Below are 20730 nucleotides of genomic sequence, written 5' to 3'. Positions count from 1 at the left end.
AAAAATAAAATACCCACTTACTAACTGAAACTTGTTTGTTTACAAAAAAAGTAACATAAATAACTCTTTTGGGTTCATATGAAGTGTGTTCCTCTGCTAGCAATTGTAGCAATTGTATTTTCATTCATAATATTTATTCAATGTGTTGTTGTCTTCAATGTGGGACATAAGGTTACGCAAGTTCAACATAATAGGGTTATTTATTAATATTTATGTTATGTTCATGTGTGTCTTTAGTCTGTTGGCTATTTGAATTTTTACCCTTTCACACTTACTGTGTCTAACCTCAGCAGTATGATGCTCATTTTGCACTTCAGGCTAAATTCTTGTAGGCTGTTATATTTGATTCAGGTGTCCTCATACATCTTTAAAATGGCGTGTTTTGTTGGGTTTTAATGACACAATACTTATGACCTTTTTGCATCTTGCACTTGGCAAATACGGTTAACGCATGACGCGTTTCCATGACGACTGACCGGAAAAGGCCAGTTCGACTGTAGGTGCGCTAGTGACGCTAAAGGAGCTAATGTAGCTAGCGGAGCGGCAAGAAAAACTCAGTTGTCCTGGAAACGTGCAAACATTAACACCGTTAACGGCCTAGCATTACAAAACTAAGCATTTACAAAAAAAATAAAAACAAACTAATTAAAAAAAATTAAAAGTGAAAACTAAACAAAAATAAAATATAAAAAAAATAATGACATATCCTAAACTATTATATCCCTGTCCAGGTTACAAGCCGAGTTGCTTTTCCACTAGACCACATGTGTCAAACTCAAGGCCCGAGGGCCAGATGTGGCCCGCCGCATCATTTTATGTGGCCCGCGAGGTCTATGCTGCTTTAAGGCGTGTGTTGACCGTAAACTACATTTCCCACAATGCATGGTGATTGTGTTACCCGTGAAGGAGAAACAATGGTATGTCTTTTGTGTTATGAGGCGGTGTCGGTCTTCAAAGAGTACAATCTACGTCACCATTTTGACACCAAACAAGGAGCCAAGTATGCCAAAAATTAGCCTTCAAGAAAAAAGAAAACCGTCAAAGAATTAAAAGGCAAACTGCGATCGCAGCAGAATGTCTTTTTCTGATGGTGCTTTTACATTTAGTTACATTTATTCTGTCTTACAGTGACATCTCGCCCTTTGAGGGCAACTATTATGCTGATGTGGCCCTCAGTGAAAATGAGTTTGACAACCCTGCACTAGGCCATGGGCAGTTTTTATTCAGTGCATCAATAACATTTTTTTTTTTTTTTTTAAATGTTTCTCCTATGAGAGTCTTTGCTATTTGTATTTATGATAAACTAAAATACCCTTCTTGGAGTTGTCAGTTAGCTCCCAAACATTCAAGCAAGTCACTCATACTCGGGTAAATTAAATACTTACATTATTGGAATGAAAAATGTGTAGGGAAGACATTCCCTCCCAGCACGCTGTCCTACCTGGTTACAGCTGGATGAATTATCCTCCGAAGAGACACTCTCACACAGCTTTTGAGTCTTTAGATCCTCATTTGGTCTATTGTTTGTTTTTCTCTGTGGCACTGACTGAAGTTGCCTCCCCGGAGCAAAGCGCTTTATATTTTTACGAGACATTCTGACTATGTACGGCGGTACAAAAACAAGGTTCTTAAACTGTCATTTTGCATTTAAGAGCACTTATCAATTTCATAGACGCAGTCGGCGCGGCAGTTGAGCAAGACATGAGTTATTCTGTGCGCCGCTGAAATGAGCCTTGGGAAAGGTTAGCCATAAACGGAAAAAGGTGTTTGATCTATAGCCAGTTATTGATCAAAAACACTGTCTGAGCTCATGAAAATGTACATGTCTGTGTGCCTGTGTATGTGTGTGCATGTATTTGTGCACTCCGGTGGCGTGCGCAGTTTGTACAGTAATGGTACTTGACGTGTGATCTGAGTTATGGCCAGGTATCGATCAGAAAACATCACAACAGCTTTTAAACTTTACTAAAGAGCTTTTGGTGAGACCTGGCTAAGTACTGTTACAGACTCAAGAGCCATTAAGGAGTGTATATAAAAGGGATTCAAGCAGGCATGAATGGAAATCGGATTTTCTCGTTTAAATTGGTTAAATTTCCATCGCATTTCTTTTTGTCTAACGATATGGAAGTGGTGCGGCCATTTTGTCTTTTAATGAAATAAGAGTTTTTACTCTAACATTTTACTCTTTTAATGTTTAACCCCATTGTTAGTCACTACACAGATTACAGTCTGCACAGCCAAGAAAACATAACATTTGTTGCTATTCTTACGGGCATATCTCATATCTTTTCTTTGGGTGGGTCTGTGTCCTGTCACTGGATATTAACTTAAAGTAGACATATTATACTATATTTCTCCAAGTTAACCTAGTTCCCTGGTGTCCTAATGAACATGTCTGTGACATGCTTTGGTCAAAATACCATAAGGATGAAGCACCACAGCAGTTCAATCACCCTGCCAAAACAGCCCTGTTGAGAACGTTCTCGATTTAGTAGTATCTCTTTAGGTCCACCTTAACGGTCCACCTTAAAAAAAAACTTATACAAAACTAAAGGGACAGGAAATGACATCTGCCACAGAGAGTGATCATTTTTGCAGGCTCTAGCAGGCACATTGCTGTCATATATAACATGTATCCACTGGACAGATAAATCCTCTGAGGCTGGAAGTTTGTGTAGAACTCTGTGCTGCACTGTGGAATAGAAAAGGACTTTTCGCATTTAGCGCATTGTGGCCTCCCAATGAGCTCGGAAGTCAACATCGCGTGTTTTATCTCCTGTACTTAGACTGAGGAGGACCACAAAAACATGAGTGAGTCATCTTTCTTCACACTTTGCCGACTGATAGGGCCTCCAGATTTCCCAAATATAAGGATTTAAATGATTAAAAAGTTGATTTTGCATAAGATGGCCCCTTTGATAATAATTGTTGTGCAACTCAATGGTATTGGGTCACATGTTGTAGGGGCCATGTACACGCCTAATTTGCACACAGAGAAAACCCTGTTACAGACTGACAGACACAGATTTTGAGATTTGATGGGTGTTGTCAGGGGAAGGGAAAATGGTTTCTGCTGGGTTAAAGCGTCGACTGTTTAACATTCAAGATAGGGCAAAGAAAAAGACTTAGCAGCACTTAGAATGCCGACTATGTAAATTAGACAGACGCAATATAATATGTCAAAACAACTATTGGTGAGAATAAACATTCTCTCTTTTTTTTTTGTCCAGTGTGAATGTCACTATCTCCACTGTTAGTTTTATACACAAGGAACTGAGCAGCCCTGCTAATTGCCTCATTAGCCAGTGCAGTTAAACAGCTCACGTTATTTAATTAATTTGTAGTCACAATAATTACAGACGCAAACAGTTGTTTGTATCAGGAAGCCACACTTTTCTTCTTTTTTTTCCCCAAAGACATATATACAACAAAAATAAAAAATAAAGACCTGAAATCCTTATTCTTACAATGATGTGTTAACCTGTACTCTGTCGTCTATGTAGTATGTAACCACAGCCACTTTTTTTAGCGAGTGTTCTATAAGAGAGGCAGATTTGGGGGCTCTGGATCCAATAGTAGCGTGTAATTACCTTTAAGACCTGCTCCCTATGCTAAAGGATTAGCCGTAATCCATAACCAAAACCACAACTATTGCCATGCTACGTTAATTCCAGGCAGAAGCAATGCAAACGTGCAGTTCAACGACGAGGACGCCGTCTGTCTTCATTTGCGTCCTCGTTCCTTCTCTTCACTTCCTCTCGTCACCTTCTCAATTCGGTCTGACGTTGTTAAGCTTATGCCCCTCCGTCTGTGATGTCAGAACGAGAAGGCTGTCAAAATCAAGCGAGAGAGAAAAAGAGAGAAGAGGTGGAGGAGGAGGAGGAGGAGAAAGAGGCGCGCTCAAAGAAGGTGTGCGGGATTAATATCCTTTAAGGAGAGGTGCATGGGAGCAGAGGTGCTGTTGGTTTGAAATAGAGCTTAATATCCTGTTTTTACTGCTGATGGCTCTGTGCGTGCATGCGTGCGTGCACGTGTGTGTGGATATACAGTTTAAAAACACAAAGCTTCCACATTATACACACAACCATACATATAAGCGCACAGAAAGCAGAAAAAAGTCCACCATAGTGCTGTATGTTCCAATTCAGTATTTAATGGTCCATATATATTTGTTTCTCTATTCATACTGTATTTTTATGTTTGTACACTATGGCTGCCTAGTTAATTTTTATTCTTAACACACGCGGAAGCTGCCCGACACAATCCTGTTTGCGTTTGAGGCGATATTCACATTAATATGTATAAGTTTTGAAATGTGTCGAACCCCATAAAACGGGTGATCTGGTAAATGCTGCTGGATCGGTCTGTTTGAAAACCCGGCTAATTGATCTCATCTGGAGGGGGCCTGTACCACACCAACTCCCACACGCTGTCCTTTCACCTTGCGAGATATACAGTACAGGTCCTACCACTTGCTTGGTTGGCCCAAGGCCAAATGGTGGAGTGTAGAATAATTCAAAATGGTACGAATGTCTCTCTGCCAGCTATGTGTCCAATCCCTGGTGTACAAATGATAACGGATGTCTCGCAGACTTCAAGTTCTTAAGAGTATGTGGGATTCGTGAGCGCATCCTTGTTGGAACACAATCTTGAAACTTCATTAAATTCTTTTTTTAACTGGCCACAATTTACTGCTGTTATCTTACTCTACACTGTGTTTAGCCTAATTGAGTCCTGATGAATAACGCCAACCAATGTGTGTGTGTGAGAGAGAGAGAGAGAGAGACACAGAGAGAATTGGTGACGAGTGCTTGTTCTCGGCGTTGAAGGGAAACCTGTTGTAGGTCACCTCTCTGATAGCTCCATCTCTCCTTATCACCCCTTTACTCTGTCTATCTGTCCTTGGCCATCACTCTTCCTCTCTATCGCTCCCTTACTCTTGCTGTCAGTCACTCACCTTCCAATCTTCCTTTTCACTTAAAACTTCACATCCCCTCCACAAGGTTATCGCACATCCACTACTAAAACAGTCCCTCTCTGTGTTTCTGTCTGTTTGTTTGATTAACTGTTAGTTTTAGATGCTGGACCATCCCCTACCACACCAAAGTCCCCTTAAATGCCCCTGCTTTTATGTCTTTTTTCGTTGGACCCGTTCATGTGGAAGATACATGACGTTGAGTGTGAACACGAATGCAAACTTGGGACTGAAAGCTTGTGTCCCCCCCCCCCCATCTCACAGGGGCACCTGAAAATAAATGCAAAACTCGTGGCACAAACATCTTCTTGGTATCACTAGGGATGAACTAATTATTAAAATTTGGTCTTCAAAGGACATGCTCACTGGCTAATGAGGATCAAACACACCAAACACCTCAAAGTTATTACTTACAGTACTGTGCAAAAGTCTCAAGGCACCAACAGCTTTTTTTTTGTTTTTATGTCTTTCAAGTTACGTGGAATTTTGGATTAGAATAATGGGACTTAGGGTGCTTTCACACCTACAGACTTTGGTGCGCACAAAAACGTGTTTGGTCCCTTGGTTCAGTTTCTTTGCGTAGGTGTAAATGTAATCTCTGTACTTTGATGCACACCGAATCAACCGGTCCGAGACCTGTCTGAAGGGCTCCGGTGACCGTGAGGCTGACGTTCCGCGGCGGTGGCGCACCCGGTGGAAATCCGGGGTTAATCTGGTTCTGGTGCCGATGGTCACTCACAGGTTTTACCAATAACACAAATTACATTTTAACCCGTAGAAGCAGTTTTTTTTGTTGTGCACTAGAGCTGCAACTAATGATTATTTTTGTGGTTCAGAAAATGTTGATCAGTGTTTCCAAACCTGGAAATGACGATGTCCTTGAATGTCTTGTTTTGGCCACAAACCAAAATGATTCAGTTTTAATGATTTCTTTGTTATGTGGAGCAAAGAAACGATGAAAATATCATTTATGAGGCTAAAACAATCAGAAAATCTTGTTTTAAAGGTGCATTATGTAATAAATCTAAAGCAACTGGCCATAAAATCCTTCGAATATGTCACAGAGACTCCGGAATAATGTTCATATAACATACTGAACTCACCAACAGCAACAGTACAGCCAAAATATTTGCATGTTTTTGCATGTGGCGCCACCTACCACCATAGTAGAGTGTTAGCTGCCGAGCAACCACGGGTTGCCAGTTACGTCTGGGCTACAATGGCGGAGAAAACGAAACCTAAAAGACCTTGGTATTTTTGAATTTGAGTGTAGCAACAGTTTTTGGCCACATTCTTACATATGGCACCTTTAATAATAAAAAAAAAAAGCTTCAAACCGAATATCGTCTCTGACACACACACACACACACACACCACATAAACCTACACACAGTGCCACAAAATGCTATGTGTCTGCTGTTTTACGTCAGATCGCCGGCTGATTGGGAAAACGTCTGTGCCCTCGATGCTCGCGCGTACAAGAAGGAACACTGCTTATCCCTGCCCTCTGCCTAATTAATTTCCTAGATGGAGCATGTCCCACCATAAAGTGCTCTCCCTCCTCCTTGTGTCACACTCGATCTGTTCCTTCTGTCTCCTGTGTCTTTCTGCTCAGCCTGGTTCATTTCAGTTCCCCGTGGCCTTTGATTGCCTTCGCCCCAAAATGTCAGGCCAACGAACGTCACCTCATAGAGCGTCTGCTTCGTTCATTTTCCTCTTTCTTCTCTTTCCTATGACCAATTTTCTCTTCCACTCTTTTTTTTTTTTTATTTTCCCCCCAGTGTGCATCAGGGTATTTTCTGCATTCGTTCTACAATTCCCATATGAGTTCCCACGTTTTTTTAATTCGTTAATTCTCAGGTTCAGCACAGGCCAAAGCAACAGTCATTTTCTTGTCCTTCACCTACTGTATGTGCTTTATTTGCTTTATGTTGTCGTCTGTTGCCTTCATGTTGGTACTCTGTGTGACCCTGGGAACTAATGACTGAATACTTTTTAAGATTGTGTTAATCAATCAGGCTTTGTTAGGCATCAAAGAAGTTAAGTGACAACAGTGTGGTGCTTATTTAAGGTCGTCATGCGTGGTTTTCGGGGGCCTGTATTTGGGCTGTATTTACACGTATAAGAAATAAAAAAACAAGCTTTTCTAAACCCTGCTTTTGTCAAACCCACACGCAAGAAAAAACTGACAAATGTACATGTTTAATGGATCCCCGTGCAGTATATACAAGTTATGATTTAAGTGTTTCACATATAATGGGATTTTATCATAAAATGGCCTGAGGCACAGTACACATAAAGCGCCCAACACCCACTAACATCTGGCTTTTGTCTTTGGTGCGAAAGAGAACAATGTACAATTATTTCGCAGGTCAAACGAGTCGCCGCGGTTATTTGTCAACTTTCGGCTTCAGTCGGCAGCGGCATAAATAATTTGACGCCCCAGCGGGAAACACGTCCGTTCGCTCCCCCCTCGCTGTGGCGTCGCTCAGACCGCACAGACGCCATAAACACTACTGTCACCTGCACTCCATGAGTACACCTTATTTTTATGCACTTTATTAGCGGCACGCAGCAGGACATGGGCTGCTTGAGGGATGCAAAATAGATGCTCGCTGGCTGCAGGCCCACAGTGTGTGATTGCAAGAGAGGGTGCAGCACCAAAAATAAGGGTAGGTCACTGTAATTTTAGTCGGGAGGCTCCGATGTTTGGCTCTTTATCCCAAGCCTATCTTTTTACTCTTTGAGTATCTGCTGATACTCGATAAAATATTTTGTATTAGCCTAGATAACAGAGAAATAGATTATATTTCTAACTGAAATTTTAGAGAAACAAAACAGACTAATGTTGTACCACTGGTAGAGAAAGAGAGGGTGGGGGCTAAAGCTAAACCAGTGCTGCTGTTTGTATACAATATGCTGTTGAACTGTGACCAAACTGCTGGTGAAAATATTGCTCCTCTACATTGTTCTCGGACAGGTGGTTTGACGCCACGGTGTTAAAATGTATATTCTATACAGACCGATTAGTGTCATTGTAGTGTAAACCAGAGTTACAGTGACATTCACTTGCTTTAAGGAGATTTTTATTTTTTTATTTTTTATTTTTTAACCCCCTTTTATTCCACAGCAGAGAGGGCAACGCTGAGGCCACGTTTTTAAAATGCAACACAAATAATGGAGTGAATATCTTTCCCATTAGACATGACAGTTGAGCTCTCTGGAATACATCAGCAATAATAAGCCCCCTTTTCTGCCGTCCCTGCTGCCAAATATACACAAACTCGCACACACTCACTGCAAATCTTTACCATATACTATCATATCTTTGCATTCTGTCCTCATCAGTAGCTAAAATATGGTGTATAGTGTTACTGGAGGCAGGCACACGAGGACAGCCTTGTAGCAATAAGATAGCAGTAATGGCACACCGTCATTTAGGGAGAATGTAATAAGTGCATATCTAATAACGCAGTAAAAGATGCTTAACCCCCTGAATCCCTGGGGTCGGCTACGGAAGATAGGAAAATAAGCTGATTATAAAGTGCTTTTTTTCGCACGTTGTGGTCATCACAGGGCTTGACCAACTCCTGACCCTGCTGTCGGTGAGCGTGAGCCACAAGAGTGGCTAAGGTAACCGCGGTCGTGTTTGGGTAAATCCTCTATTTGTGGTCCGTGATAACAGCTCGTGCCTGGTATGTAAAAAGTAATAGGTTATGAATCTCTGTCTGGAGATATGGCAGAGGTTAATAGAACACTTAAATGTTACATTGTTATTTACCTTTGCGTGGCATTTGTCAAAATGGCATTAAACAAAGAGCCATGAACCGAGCTTGGTGTGTGAACTCTAACATTTGGGAAGTCTTACTAAAAGAACTGTGTCTTGACGAGCTGTTTTTTTTTGTTTTTTTTTCTAAAGGCTGCAAATGGTCCGTGACATTCTTTACATTGATCTGGTGATTGATTTGTTCTTGGCTGATTGATTTGCAAGGGGATATGTTCGCCCAAAAGACCCCAACGAATTGGATAAAGTGAAGCAATCGGGGTTTTAAATGTGATCACCACCTGTTTCTCACTTGATGATCTATCTATCCGTCATCTACCCTTCCGTGATGTGGTTTATCCCCGGGAGACAGACTTGTGGGGGGAAAAAGACAGGTGAAATGTTCCATGCTCAAAATGAACGATATCCAGGATTTTGAGGTCAGTCTCTGTTTGCCTGAGCCTTTTTTCACATTAAAGGGGTAGTGTATTCACACACACGTAAAGTATAGAGAGAGGGAGTCAGATACTGCAGCCATTCTCAGTCAGTAAATAAATACGTGAGCCGTAAATGTACACGTACGTCCACGTCCTCCCCACAACGGGAGCTTGTTGTACCTGCTGCCACAGTCTAATTTACAACAACAACAGAGCCGCTGAGATCCGCTTCCAATGAATGCATATGTTGCTAATGACGATACACTTCCTGGTTTTTAAATGATGCGTTCGCGGCCGCACGGTTTTTACACCTTCACACAATACGACGTGCTATAACATACCAGGCGAACGCGATGAGGGAGAAAAAACACAAAGGCTTGATCAAGGGCCCTACCCGGTCCGAGGATAGTGGAGGGAAATCTAAACTCTAGGGCCTACTGTCCTACAGAATGCGGTTTATGTATCACCAAGTGCCAACCAGTCGAGATGTCGCCCACAAGCCTCGCGACTTGTCCGGCGCCACTTTGAGGTTTTTCTGCTACCAGCTGTAATTGGATGAATCCAGCTGTTAATCACACTGGTGTCAATGTGCTGTGATTTATCATCTATTTTAGTACCAAAATTGACTTAAAGGTTTGATAATCTCTCTCTTGAGGCCTCACTCGCCATCAGGTGAAAAGGTGGGTGTCGCCTTATTAAGACCAAAAAAAAAAGTTGTAATTTAACATAATAATTCTCGTTTCTATAATATGAAAAGTGTATCCACATATGTGTATCTCTACATATCTATCTTTGTCTGCCTCCCTTTATCTTACAAAACAAAGGCATCCAGTGCCAGTTGCACTCTCCATCTATGACATGAAGAATAAAAGTGCTTGAGTGTCGTAAAAAGCCTCGACTGAAAGCTCCTCTCCTTTGTAAAAGTAGCCAATAATTTTCCATTTGACATCGGGAGTCGATGGCATTTACAGTCCCCTGATAGAGGATCAAAGGAAGAGGGAGAGCAACAGAGCACATGCGGGGATATTAGACGGTAATTGTGACCAGATGAACTTCTTGATTGAGCACTGAACAAGTCCAAATAGCCTAACACTTAGCTCATCATTCTCACAAAGGCATTTTCTAAATCCTTAAGTTTACCGGCGGGGTAGTTTAAGAAAAGGATGTTCCGTGTTATTCACCTCTCTTTCCCCTTTGCAGCTCTCGCCTTAATCTGACATATTCTTTCTTTATGAAGTCGGAAGCTTGTCAACAGTAATTCACATTAAGCCGAATGCGTGATTGGATGATTGGTTGGTGCAGTAATCAGTAGATGCATGGACACATTAGGCACCTATCTGACATCCCATCCGCTCATTTTGTCATTTTGAGAGACGTGTCGTTAAAAAAAAGGGGGCGAGAAACGGCGACCGGTGAGTTGCTTAAAGGAGAAGTCGAAGCAGTTTATCTGGGTTTTTTTTTCTCCCTTCTTCTTTTATTTGATCTCCCTTTTCTTGAAAAAAAAAAGAAAACTCCTCAAAGAGTTTTAACATCAGACAAAACGGCCTCAGCCCAGGTAATCAAATTTGGGATCACATGATTGGACACAACACGGGGAACAGGATCGGTGATGTTACACATTTGACCTGCCGCACACACACACACACACACACACACACACACACACACACACACACACACACACAGAAACAGCCTGTTCTGTGAATACTTTTATCAGGTCACTGCGAGTCAAACAATACTATATGGCTACTTAATGTGCTGTGCAACCATCTGGACTGCTGGAGCCTCTTCCCCATGGTGCTGATATACATGAGACATATTGTAGCTTCAAAGCTGCATTACTGCCTCTTTAGCCATAATGTGCTATTATGTATAGCATCCAAGTGCATGGCGGAGCACAAAGAGAACCACATGTGGAGCACTCCATGTGCCCAAAGCCATATATTACATATGTTACATACTGCACACAAGATCATTTCTCTCTCTCTCTCTTTATGTGTGTGTAGTTTATTCAAAAAGCATGATATTATTCATCCCCCCCCCCCGCTTCTCCTACGGGAACAAGCTCGGGCTTCAAGCAAGTCCTACCACTGTGGAGCAACGTCAACATTTGTTTTTGAAAAGTGCTTGTGATAAAAGTGAGGAAAGGAAAGAGTAAAAGAGGTCCAACACGAAAACAAATTTGTGTGTTGGTGTAGATGTTTGAGCCTCGGACGTGAAATGGATTTCTGCGAATGAGGGAAAACAACCATCGGCTGAAGTAACTATTTACAGGTGCTGTCAAAGGCTTCCCCTATCTTTAGCCTCCTGCTTTCATCTTTTTTTCTTCTCATCCCTCACTCCTCCTCCGCCTCCTCCTCCGTTCCCACTCTCATTAGTGATGGTTCTGAGAGAGCGAGGAACAAAGCCCGAGCCCTGCCAATCGATCACTGAGCAACGTCGTCAATTGACAACCGCCGGAGCGCGGGTTTGCTGCCCAACAATTAACGGGTCACAGATTAATGAGGGAGGTTTTTATTTAAAATTAAACTATAAAAGATCAAATCTAATCTTGTTTGTCGTCTCCAATTGGGTTGAGAAGTTGCGTGTGCATTTGTATGTGCGCACACGAGTGCGTGCAACAAAGCCCTCAGACACTGACGGATATTTGTTTTGATGGATACTTTTACCCCGTCACTGTGCTTCTGCAGTAAACACACAGTTACACACGCGCGCACAAATAGTATTAAATCATGCACTGGCATGAAATCACACTTTACCCTGGCACTGTGTCATTGCCTTTCAGTGCCGTGATTTATGCCAACACACTAATGGATAAATCCTGCAGCAGTCTGAATGAGCACGGGTGTGCAAGATTTGTAAGTATATGTGTGTGTGTGTGTGTGTGTCACCCTTTTGTGTATGTGTGTGTTTATTTTCAAGGTGTCGTATAAACGTTGCAAGCGTTTGTCGCAGCTGGCCAGATGACTTGCCCTGAGATGTTTCATCTCGAATTTTCTCGCGCGTCTCCGTGGGAGGACAACGCTGCTACATTTGCATGTAAAAGGTTGTCTTGTCAGACTAACACCTTTTCTTGTTTCTCACCCTCCCTTCCTCCCTCTCCTTCCCTCTCCGTCTGCCTCCTTGTGTCTATCTTCCTTCTGTGTCCACAGCCCTGATAGCCATAGGCCAGTACAGCAGTACCATCGAGACCGTGGACGCCGGCTGGTGTAAGGATATCACAGACCAGGGAGCCACACAGATCGCTCAGAGCAGCAAGTCTCTCCGCTACCTGGGCCTCATGAGATGTGACAAGGTAACTGCTGTGTTGTCAGTGTGTGCTGTGTGTGTGGTTCAAGAGATTTGAGGTTCGATTGTTTGTGTGATTTCAGGGTGTCTGTGGGGTCTTAAAAAGATTGATGAATTTTTTTGGGAAAATGAAGGTCCTTAAAAAGTCTTAATTGCCAATTTCATCAGGTTTATTTTGTCCATAGCGTTTGACTGCAGAAAGTATGCATGAATGTATTTATTTTACTCTCTGCGTAGGGGCTACGCGCATATACGTGACTTTACGCATCTTGCGACAGCAAACGCGATTTGTTCCTTTCCAGTTCATGAGTTCCTTTGTATGGTTGTGCTCTACAGATTTAATTGCAAACTAAAACTGCTTTGTAAGTTAAATATGTGTTGCTGATTACAGCTTGAAGTGGGGATAAGGTCTTAAAATATTTTGAGACGGTCTTGAAAAAGTCTTATAGGTCCCATATTAAACAAAATCAACTTTTTAATCATTTAAATCCTTATATTTGGGACTCTGGAAGCCCTACCCCTCGCCACAGTGTGAAAAAAGATGACTCACTCATGTTTTTTGTGGTCATCCTCAGTCTAAGTACAGGAGATAAAACACACGATGTTGACTTCTGTGCTAATTGGGACGTTAAAAGACGCTAAATTCCCGGAATTGTTGTCTCGCGGAGCTCCGTTTTGTCCGTAAAACACACGAGAGTGCTGGCGAGGGCAACGGCGTCCAAAAGTAGGCGAAAAGTTCTATTCTCGTCTCTACAGTGCAGCACAGAGTTCTACACAAACTTCCGACCTCAGAGGATTTATCTGTCCAGTGGATACATGTTATATATGACGGCAATGTGCCTGCTAGAGCCTGAAAATGATCACTTTTCCAAATGCTAACCGCTGTTAGCCCCCAGTAGCCTCTGTGGCTGATGTCATTTCCTGTCCCTTAAGTTTCGTTTTTTTTTTTTTTTTTTTAAAGAGATACTATTAAACAGAGCCCAAACAGGGCTGTTTTGGCAGGGGGACTGCTGTGGTGCTTCATTGTTATGGTATTTTGACCAAAGCATGTCACGCTAATTTGACAACTTTGGAACTCGTTTAACTTGGAGAAATAGGGTATAATGTCTTGGCCAGGTCACTCTTGGAAAAGAGGTTTTTAAATCTCAATGAGTTTTTTTACCTGGTTAAATAAAGGAAAATGAAAAAAATAATATGGGACCTTTAAAAGGTATAGAAATCAAATTCAGGATTCCTGTATAAACCCTGTATTTGTAATGCTGCTAATCATGTAGGAGGAAATGTAGCAGTGGAGGGAGATTTTTTTTGCTCTTTTAGTGATTTAAAGTGCAGTGCAAAAGTCTAAGTTTTGTTGTTTTAGCAACACAATACTATAATGACATTACATTATAAGTATTTCTCAGTCACTTTTTTTCTCCAAACAAAAAAAGCTTGTACAAGTTAAAGTGTCAAGTATTAAGTGCGACCTACCCTTACGCTTGAACAAAAGCATGACCCTGGCTCTCATAAAACCTGGAGTGGAGCCTGGTAAAAACCTGTTTGTATTCTTCAATTTCATGTAAAAAAAAAACAAAAAACCATCTGCTGTGAAAAAGGTCTTTCACGCCAAGTTTTTTTTTTTTTTTTTCAAGACATTCTTAAGCATTACTTTACACATGTTGTGAGTTTGACACACTGACAGCTTGCTAATATATCAGAGCAACTTCCAGTCAGATCCTTCCAATCTAAAAGCCAATGATCACAGAATTTGACAGACGTGAATAAAAATAACGGTTAAAAAAACGGAGCCTTGAGACGTTTGCGCAGTGCTGTATCAGTCACATTTTCTCCCGATATCTCTTACATTTGTTATCCAAACACTGCCAACGTTGGCGCCGCACACACTGGTGCCCTTGGTAAGTCACCTGCCAAGTTTCAAGCCTGTCGAGTGACCCATTGGACAGGTATGTGATTGAGAGACAGATAGATGCTCCTTGCGTTTATGGATTGATTTACTTTTGTCTGGTGAAATGGGTGAGACAAAACAAGCAGATGCCACCTTCCAACATATGTTTCAACGTGTGATTAATAAAGCCTAGATTAACGGGATAAAATAATTTTTATCAGCAGTTTAGTTGGTGTGTGCTGGCCTCTGACATTGAGATTAGATGGGAAGAGGTGAGGGATCGTTGGGCGTAAGATTTAATTTTTAGAAGCTGAACGACGGAACCCCTGCGATCGTGCATCAAATGTCAGGTAACAACCACCCGCCATCGCGCGAGGGAAAAACTGACGATGAGCCACGGTTGAAAGTGAAGCGCGAATATCGGTTCAACAACCAACTTAAAGCTTTCCATCCATCCATCCATCTTCTACCTTTTATCCTCCACATGAGGGTCACAGGATTGCTGTGCCAATCTCAGCAAATTTCACTGGAACCGGTGCTTTATTTCCGGGTTAAAAGTCCAATCTGGATTTCGACAGCACGTTAGTGTCCTTGTGTTTTAGTTAATGTTCGTGTTTTCCTATTTGCGTTGGTGATTTGCACTTCAGGGCCACCATAATATGTTCTCGTTGCCTACAGGACGGCAGTCCACCATGTTGAGCCTTTATTTTAGGACGACCTGGTTGGCACTTGCAGAGGCCTGAGTTCATAGGCCTCACCTGTGAAAACCACACCGTTCTATGTTATGTGTAGTCATGTCTTTCAAAAGATACAGTTAAACAATGGTGTCTGAAATGCACGCTGTCTGGTTACTCAGTAATTTAGTCATTTCGAAGAAAAGCAAACTTTTAATTGCGATTTATCTAGATTAATGAAATTCAAAACGTGGGATTAATTAGTTAATTTTTTGACAGCCATAGTTTCTGCACATCTTATTGCTCGCCTATAGTGTAATAGAAGGTTCTTGTTACCAATAAAATGTCTGAATGATTAATCACGCAATAATCTATATATAATATAATAATGTGCAACAATGCCCGTTATTATACTGAGCATCTGTAAAGACAGAGATTGTCAAACACAGACACAAACACTCAAAAGCAAGTGTTTAGGTCGCCCGGCCAATCAAAAATGTATGTATGTATGTTAACCATGGGTTTGATTGAGGCGCTGGGTGATAACGGAGGTAAAGTGACATAATGACTCCTCTTAAACCTACTTTGAGACGTCTGAGTCTTAAGTGCAATCTTTCTGAAGTTCACCCTTGAAATCTCATTTGGTCTCTTACCCGTCCAATCACCGACCTGATGGAAGCACATTTTGGCTGCACTGCCATGGCAACAACTCCATCCACCTCTTTAGCAGGCATGGTGGAGCTCTTGCAACACACATGCATCCACTTAGTGTGGGATCATTCAGTCTGACATGAGTGGGATGAGGGCATGCGAGGAAGGGAAAGTGCACAGCGGGCTTAACCTAGAAACTTTAGCCTGTACTGGTTCTGTATACAGCCTGGTGTCTTGTACCATAGCACGGGCTATAATCCCCGTGCTGGTGCTCCTCTTTCTGGAACACTATGTTTTAATGAGCCTTTCCTTTTTCAGGTTGAGGCTAAATTTGACTTTTGGGATTTTGAGCTAAACAAAATTAAAAGCCCCCGCTGTGCAGTTAAATGTCCAAGCAGAATGTTGGCAGGGGGAGAAAAGGAGGGAGGAGACATTTTTGACTTATGGTCGAGGCCTTTCACCAGGTTGAGAACTCATCATTTTTATTTCTTCATTATAAAATCAGTGATATCTATGTGTTGCGGCCTCAAGGTTGACCCGATGGATTTCTCCCTTTCTACCCTGAGATCGTTAACTGTGACACGAACACCGGTGCATCATATTTATCTATTGATAGTGTAATGAAATGAAAACATATGAGGTTGTGACAGTGACCCCCATATGTAAGGTCTCGGTGATGAAGTGGTGTGCTCACTTCACATTATTGCAGGCTCAAAATGTGTATCTATCATATTTATTTAGGGAGTAATAAAGAGTAAATGCATTACATAGCAGGTGATCACTTAGATTCCATTTTCATTTAGTTCCCTTTCGCCTTTGCCGACTCAGTGACCCAACAATCGATATTACAGCCATGCTAATAAAAATCTGTTCAGGAATGACCTACATCTTTAGTGGAATAATTATTTTTCTCACTCCATCGCTTTCTCCTATCCCCCATACAAATAAATGCACTCATTCCAGTGTGTTTATTTATCTATCCGTCTCTCTCTCTCCTCAGATGTGATATTTATACACATAATTTAGGCCGGAGGACAGGAAGAAAAAAAATATTATAATGCTCCCACTACTAGAAGGTGGAATTTTGGGATGAGGCAGCTAAATAAATCAGTAATTGGTGCTTTTAGAGCTGTAATGGAGTGTGAATTAAGCAGAGGGGAAAAAGAGTTTGACAGTTTCCAAGCTGCAGGTACATTACCAAGTCTGAATCACAGAATTAATTCACTGCAGGGTTGCCCCCTTCACCCGCTTCTCTGTCTTTTTTTTTTCTGTTTTGTGTACTACAGCTCTGTTTAGCATTGCAAATGAGCTTGTAAGCATTGGTGATGATTGGCCAGGCCTGTGTGGGAACGAGATCAGCCCACGGCAGCTACTTTGTTTGTTTGTTTGTTGTTGTTGTTGTTGTTGTTGTTGTCGTCGTCACCGTCAATTTTGCTCTTGTTTCATTCTGTTAGATAAGAAGAGTTCCAGTGAAGATAGTAAGGTTTTTTGGAAAAGGGATGGATAAAGAGAAGAATATAGGGATCGCTGTATACTGAAGTTTAAACAAATAAAGATTAACTACACTGTTGTTGATGTTACAATGTAGCAAACAGACGTGGGTACGGTTTGCTTTCACATATGCATGGTTCTAAACGAACCAAAATAGACCGCGAAGACCATCGGCACCGGAAACCCCGATTTCCACCGAGCTCGTCACCACCGCGGTCACCGGAGCTGATCACTGCCACTCTAATCAACACCGCTTCTTGTGTGAATATGGCTGGCTCACAAGGCGCCCGTAAAGCGCCCGTAACACGCCCGGTGGGGATTGAAGCTGGGCAGAGGTTCCGCCACTGAGGTTCCGAGGCGCTGGTGGGAATCTGGGGTTATCCCGTATCTCATCTCACAAAGTAGGGCAGATAAAGCTGTCCGAGACCACCCTTTCTGGCAGGTCTCGGACAGGTTGATTTGGTGCGCACCAAAGGACCGAGATTACATTCACGCCTACGCAAACGAGCCGAACCACACTGTAGGTGTGAAAGCACCCTTAGAAATAAAAGTGCTAAGTAGAACCATATAAGGTTCTTCAGCTTGTCCCCAGGTTCTACCTGGAACCCTTTGTGTTACCAAGAATCCTTTTAAAACCCTTTCTTCGGGAAAGGGTTTTTTTCAGAAGTAAATGGTTCCAGGTAGAACCTCAGCCCTTGTAGAAGGACCCTTTTGGAACCCTTATTTCTAAGAGTGTAGGTTGTTATTGCTGATATCAGTAAAGACACCTCGTCTGATTTTGGTCACATACCATTTCTCTTTCAGTATTGTACAAGATGGAGACCCCTAACAGGAGAAGCCCAAAGGAAGGAGAAGAAGTTTTAGTAGCACTTTATATTAAGGAACACATAAACCATTACCTAGGTGTTTGCTAACATATCTAAATTGCATACTGGCCCTTTATTAGCAATTATTAAGCATGTATTAACACCTTATTCTACCTCTTTCACAACATGAATTTAGATTTTTCCTCAATAAGGTGTTAAAACGTGCTTAATATTTACGAATATAGGGCTAGTATGCAACATATATGCATGTTATTAAGCACCTAGTTAATGGTGAATATATGTTCCTTTATATAAAGTACCAACGTATTAATTGTAGGCAGGGAACTCAATTTAGCCATGATTAATAGTATTATTATTTTATTTATTTTCCTGGTTTGAATTTGATGTTCTAGCCTCTGGCAGTGTTGTGTCATCATGTGAATCACAGCAGTAAAATACGGCGGCGTGTTCAATTCGATCTGAGGTCAAACTAATCTCGTCTCTGCACTTGTAGTTCTGGGAATTAAGTTCAGGGAAAACAGACAAGCTGGGGGAATAACTCCCTTTTTTTCCCCCTCCCTAATGAAAATCTTGTGCAAATGACATCAGTTTGGTTTCCATTCTCAGTCGTAGGGCGTCCTCTTGGTCTTGTCAAATTAATTAGAATTTTTATTTTATTTTTTCCACCGCGCCTCACATTTTGATTCCCTGTCATTTAAAACATGGTGTAAAGTGTTACTATGCAACTGCTTGTCTCTGTCTTTCTTTAGCCTACTGTTGATTAAAAAACAACACGCTCCTCTATGACCTGTGTTGTACTGAATAATCGAGACATTTGTACAGAACAGGTCGTGCCGGACGGATTTTGTTGGGTTTGTTTGATACTCTGAGCTCGACCTGTTGCGTTCTCGGGGTGTTTCGTTCCAAACTCAGGATGCACTCACTTGACTGAATCCTCAATATTTACAACCATCTCCCGTGTGAGCCAACACACATGGAGCGAAGGAGGTCATTACCACCAGAAAACTAACCTGAAGATATTTTTGTACTGCGTACCAACCTTTTGGATGTTTGTATCACAAAATAAATAGTTATATACACTAATGGCAGATAGTTTTCCTTGTGAACGCTGTGTTGACAGTGTGACAAGTTAATATTTCCCTTATAAGGCCTTTGCTCGGTTTTTGTTTAGGATGTGTGTTCGAACAAATAACTGCACTAACAAACTGACCCCGTCATCATTAGGGCCAGCAAATGCCTGTCTGTCTTGCAGACGTTCCGGTTAAAAAAATATTATAGCTTCTGTCACTCTTTATTTCTTCCTCCCTCACTTTTTTATCGCTCCCCCACCCCTTAAAGCTTTCCTCCCATGCTAACTGATGAGGAGTTAGGTTTCATTGTGGGCCCCGTCAGTTCTTTGGACGACTGCGGTCTTAACGATAACCTTGACACACGAGTGCGGACAACCCCGATTCGGCCTCTCGGCGGTGCGGCGGCCTCGCTCGTGTAAATTTGTTTTGGAGTTGTCAAAAAGTGCGAGGAATTTTAATGTAGCAACTTCCCCCCTGGATGTCGCGGGACTTGTGTAGTCTAGAAAGTGTAGAATTCATTTGAGGACTGTTAACAGGATCCAGCTGGGTCTGCTCATGTGGAGTAGTGTGAAGGATCGATTTCCTCTGTCACAGTTTATACAAATGTGCTTCCGTACTGTATACATTTTACTGCCGGGAAACCATTTGAACAGAAGTTATGAGTGTTTTTTTTTTTTTTTTTTTCTTGTACTTAGTGAAAAGACAGACCTAGTGCAGCACATAATGTTTGAAGAGAGAATAGTTTCTTCTTTAAACTCTTTTCAGTAGCTGAGCCATATACGGTCTTAAATGTCACGGTTTGGAATGTGTGTATTTAACTTTTTTTTTTTCCCCTTTCTGTCTTCCTACATGAAGGGTTTTCAGTATTTGTCATGCAGCATGTCTGTGTCTTACTGTGTGTGTGTGTTCTCTAAGAGGAATTTGTGTTATTTGCTGTTATCACAGCTTATAATGGAGCATTGAAATCAGAACCCCCTCCAGGCCTGGACGACTAGCGGGCTCTGACCGCCTCGTATGATTACAACTCTCTGCCCTTGGGGCTAAATGACCCTGTTCTGACAAGGGGGAAAGAATGCGATTGATCCAGACTCACCCCACAATAATCAAATCAATTCAACCACCCCCCCCCCACTCCCCCCCCCACCTCCCTTTTCAGCTGTAACTCTGCCAGTCTTTTGAAGTATTCATCTGAAAGACATGAGGGAAAATGTGACGTAGCCTCATGAAAAACGGACTCTCTCTTTGCTCGCCAGCGCTGCATATGTCGCGTTTAAAAAAAAACAAAAAAAAAACATTTCCCTACTGAGTTAACTGTTCAGTGTTCGGTATTCTCAGTGGGAGAAAAATGTGACTTTATACGTTCCAGTGAAACAAAGTGGAACATGTTGTACTTATCTGGGCTTTTGACTGTTGAAAAGCAGCATTAGTGTCAGATGTAATTTCCCACTAAATGTTCTAGCGACGTCGTAACAACGTTCTCTTCAGACAAAGAGATGCTGAAACGCAAACATGGCAAACTCTCACACACACACACACACACAAAAACACCAAATCTTGTTACATGTAGAGCTCTTGTGACTTTCCACAATAAATTAAGTCAAGTGTCCAATTACAGGGACAAGGATCCAGTGGTGAATTTTATTGATTCTTGCAGAAACACATTGTCCTG

General features: G+C 41.8%; 1 protein-coding gene across 1 annotated transcript in view; it reads left to right on the top strand.

Moving 5' to 3' along the window:
* fbxl17 (F-box and leucine-rich repeat protein 17) overlaps window positions 1–20730 on the top strand; it is a 243227-nt gene that overhangs the window by 208788 nt on the left and 13709 nt on the right. Inside the window, exon 10 of the mRNA XM_083905333.1 lies at window positions 12328–12470. Within this exon, the coding sequence (XP_083761459.1) occupies window positions 12328–12470 (143 nt within the window). The remainder of the gene's footprint in view (window positions 1–12327; window positions 12471–20730) is intronic.

Source organism: Microchirus variegatus, assembly GCF_963457635.1.
Source record: "Microchirus variegatus genome assembly, chromosome: 18".
Lineage (NCBI taxonomy): Eukaryota > Metazoa > Chordata > Actinopteri > Pleuronectiformes > Soleidae > Microchirus > Microchirus variegatus.
This window is presented reverse-complemented; position numbering and strand designations above follow the sequence as displayed.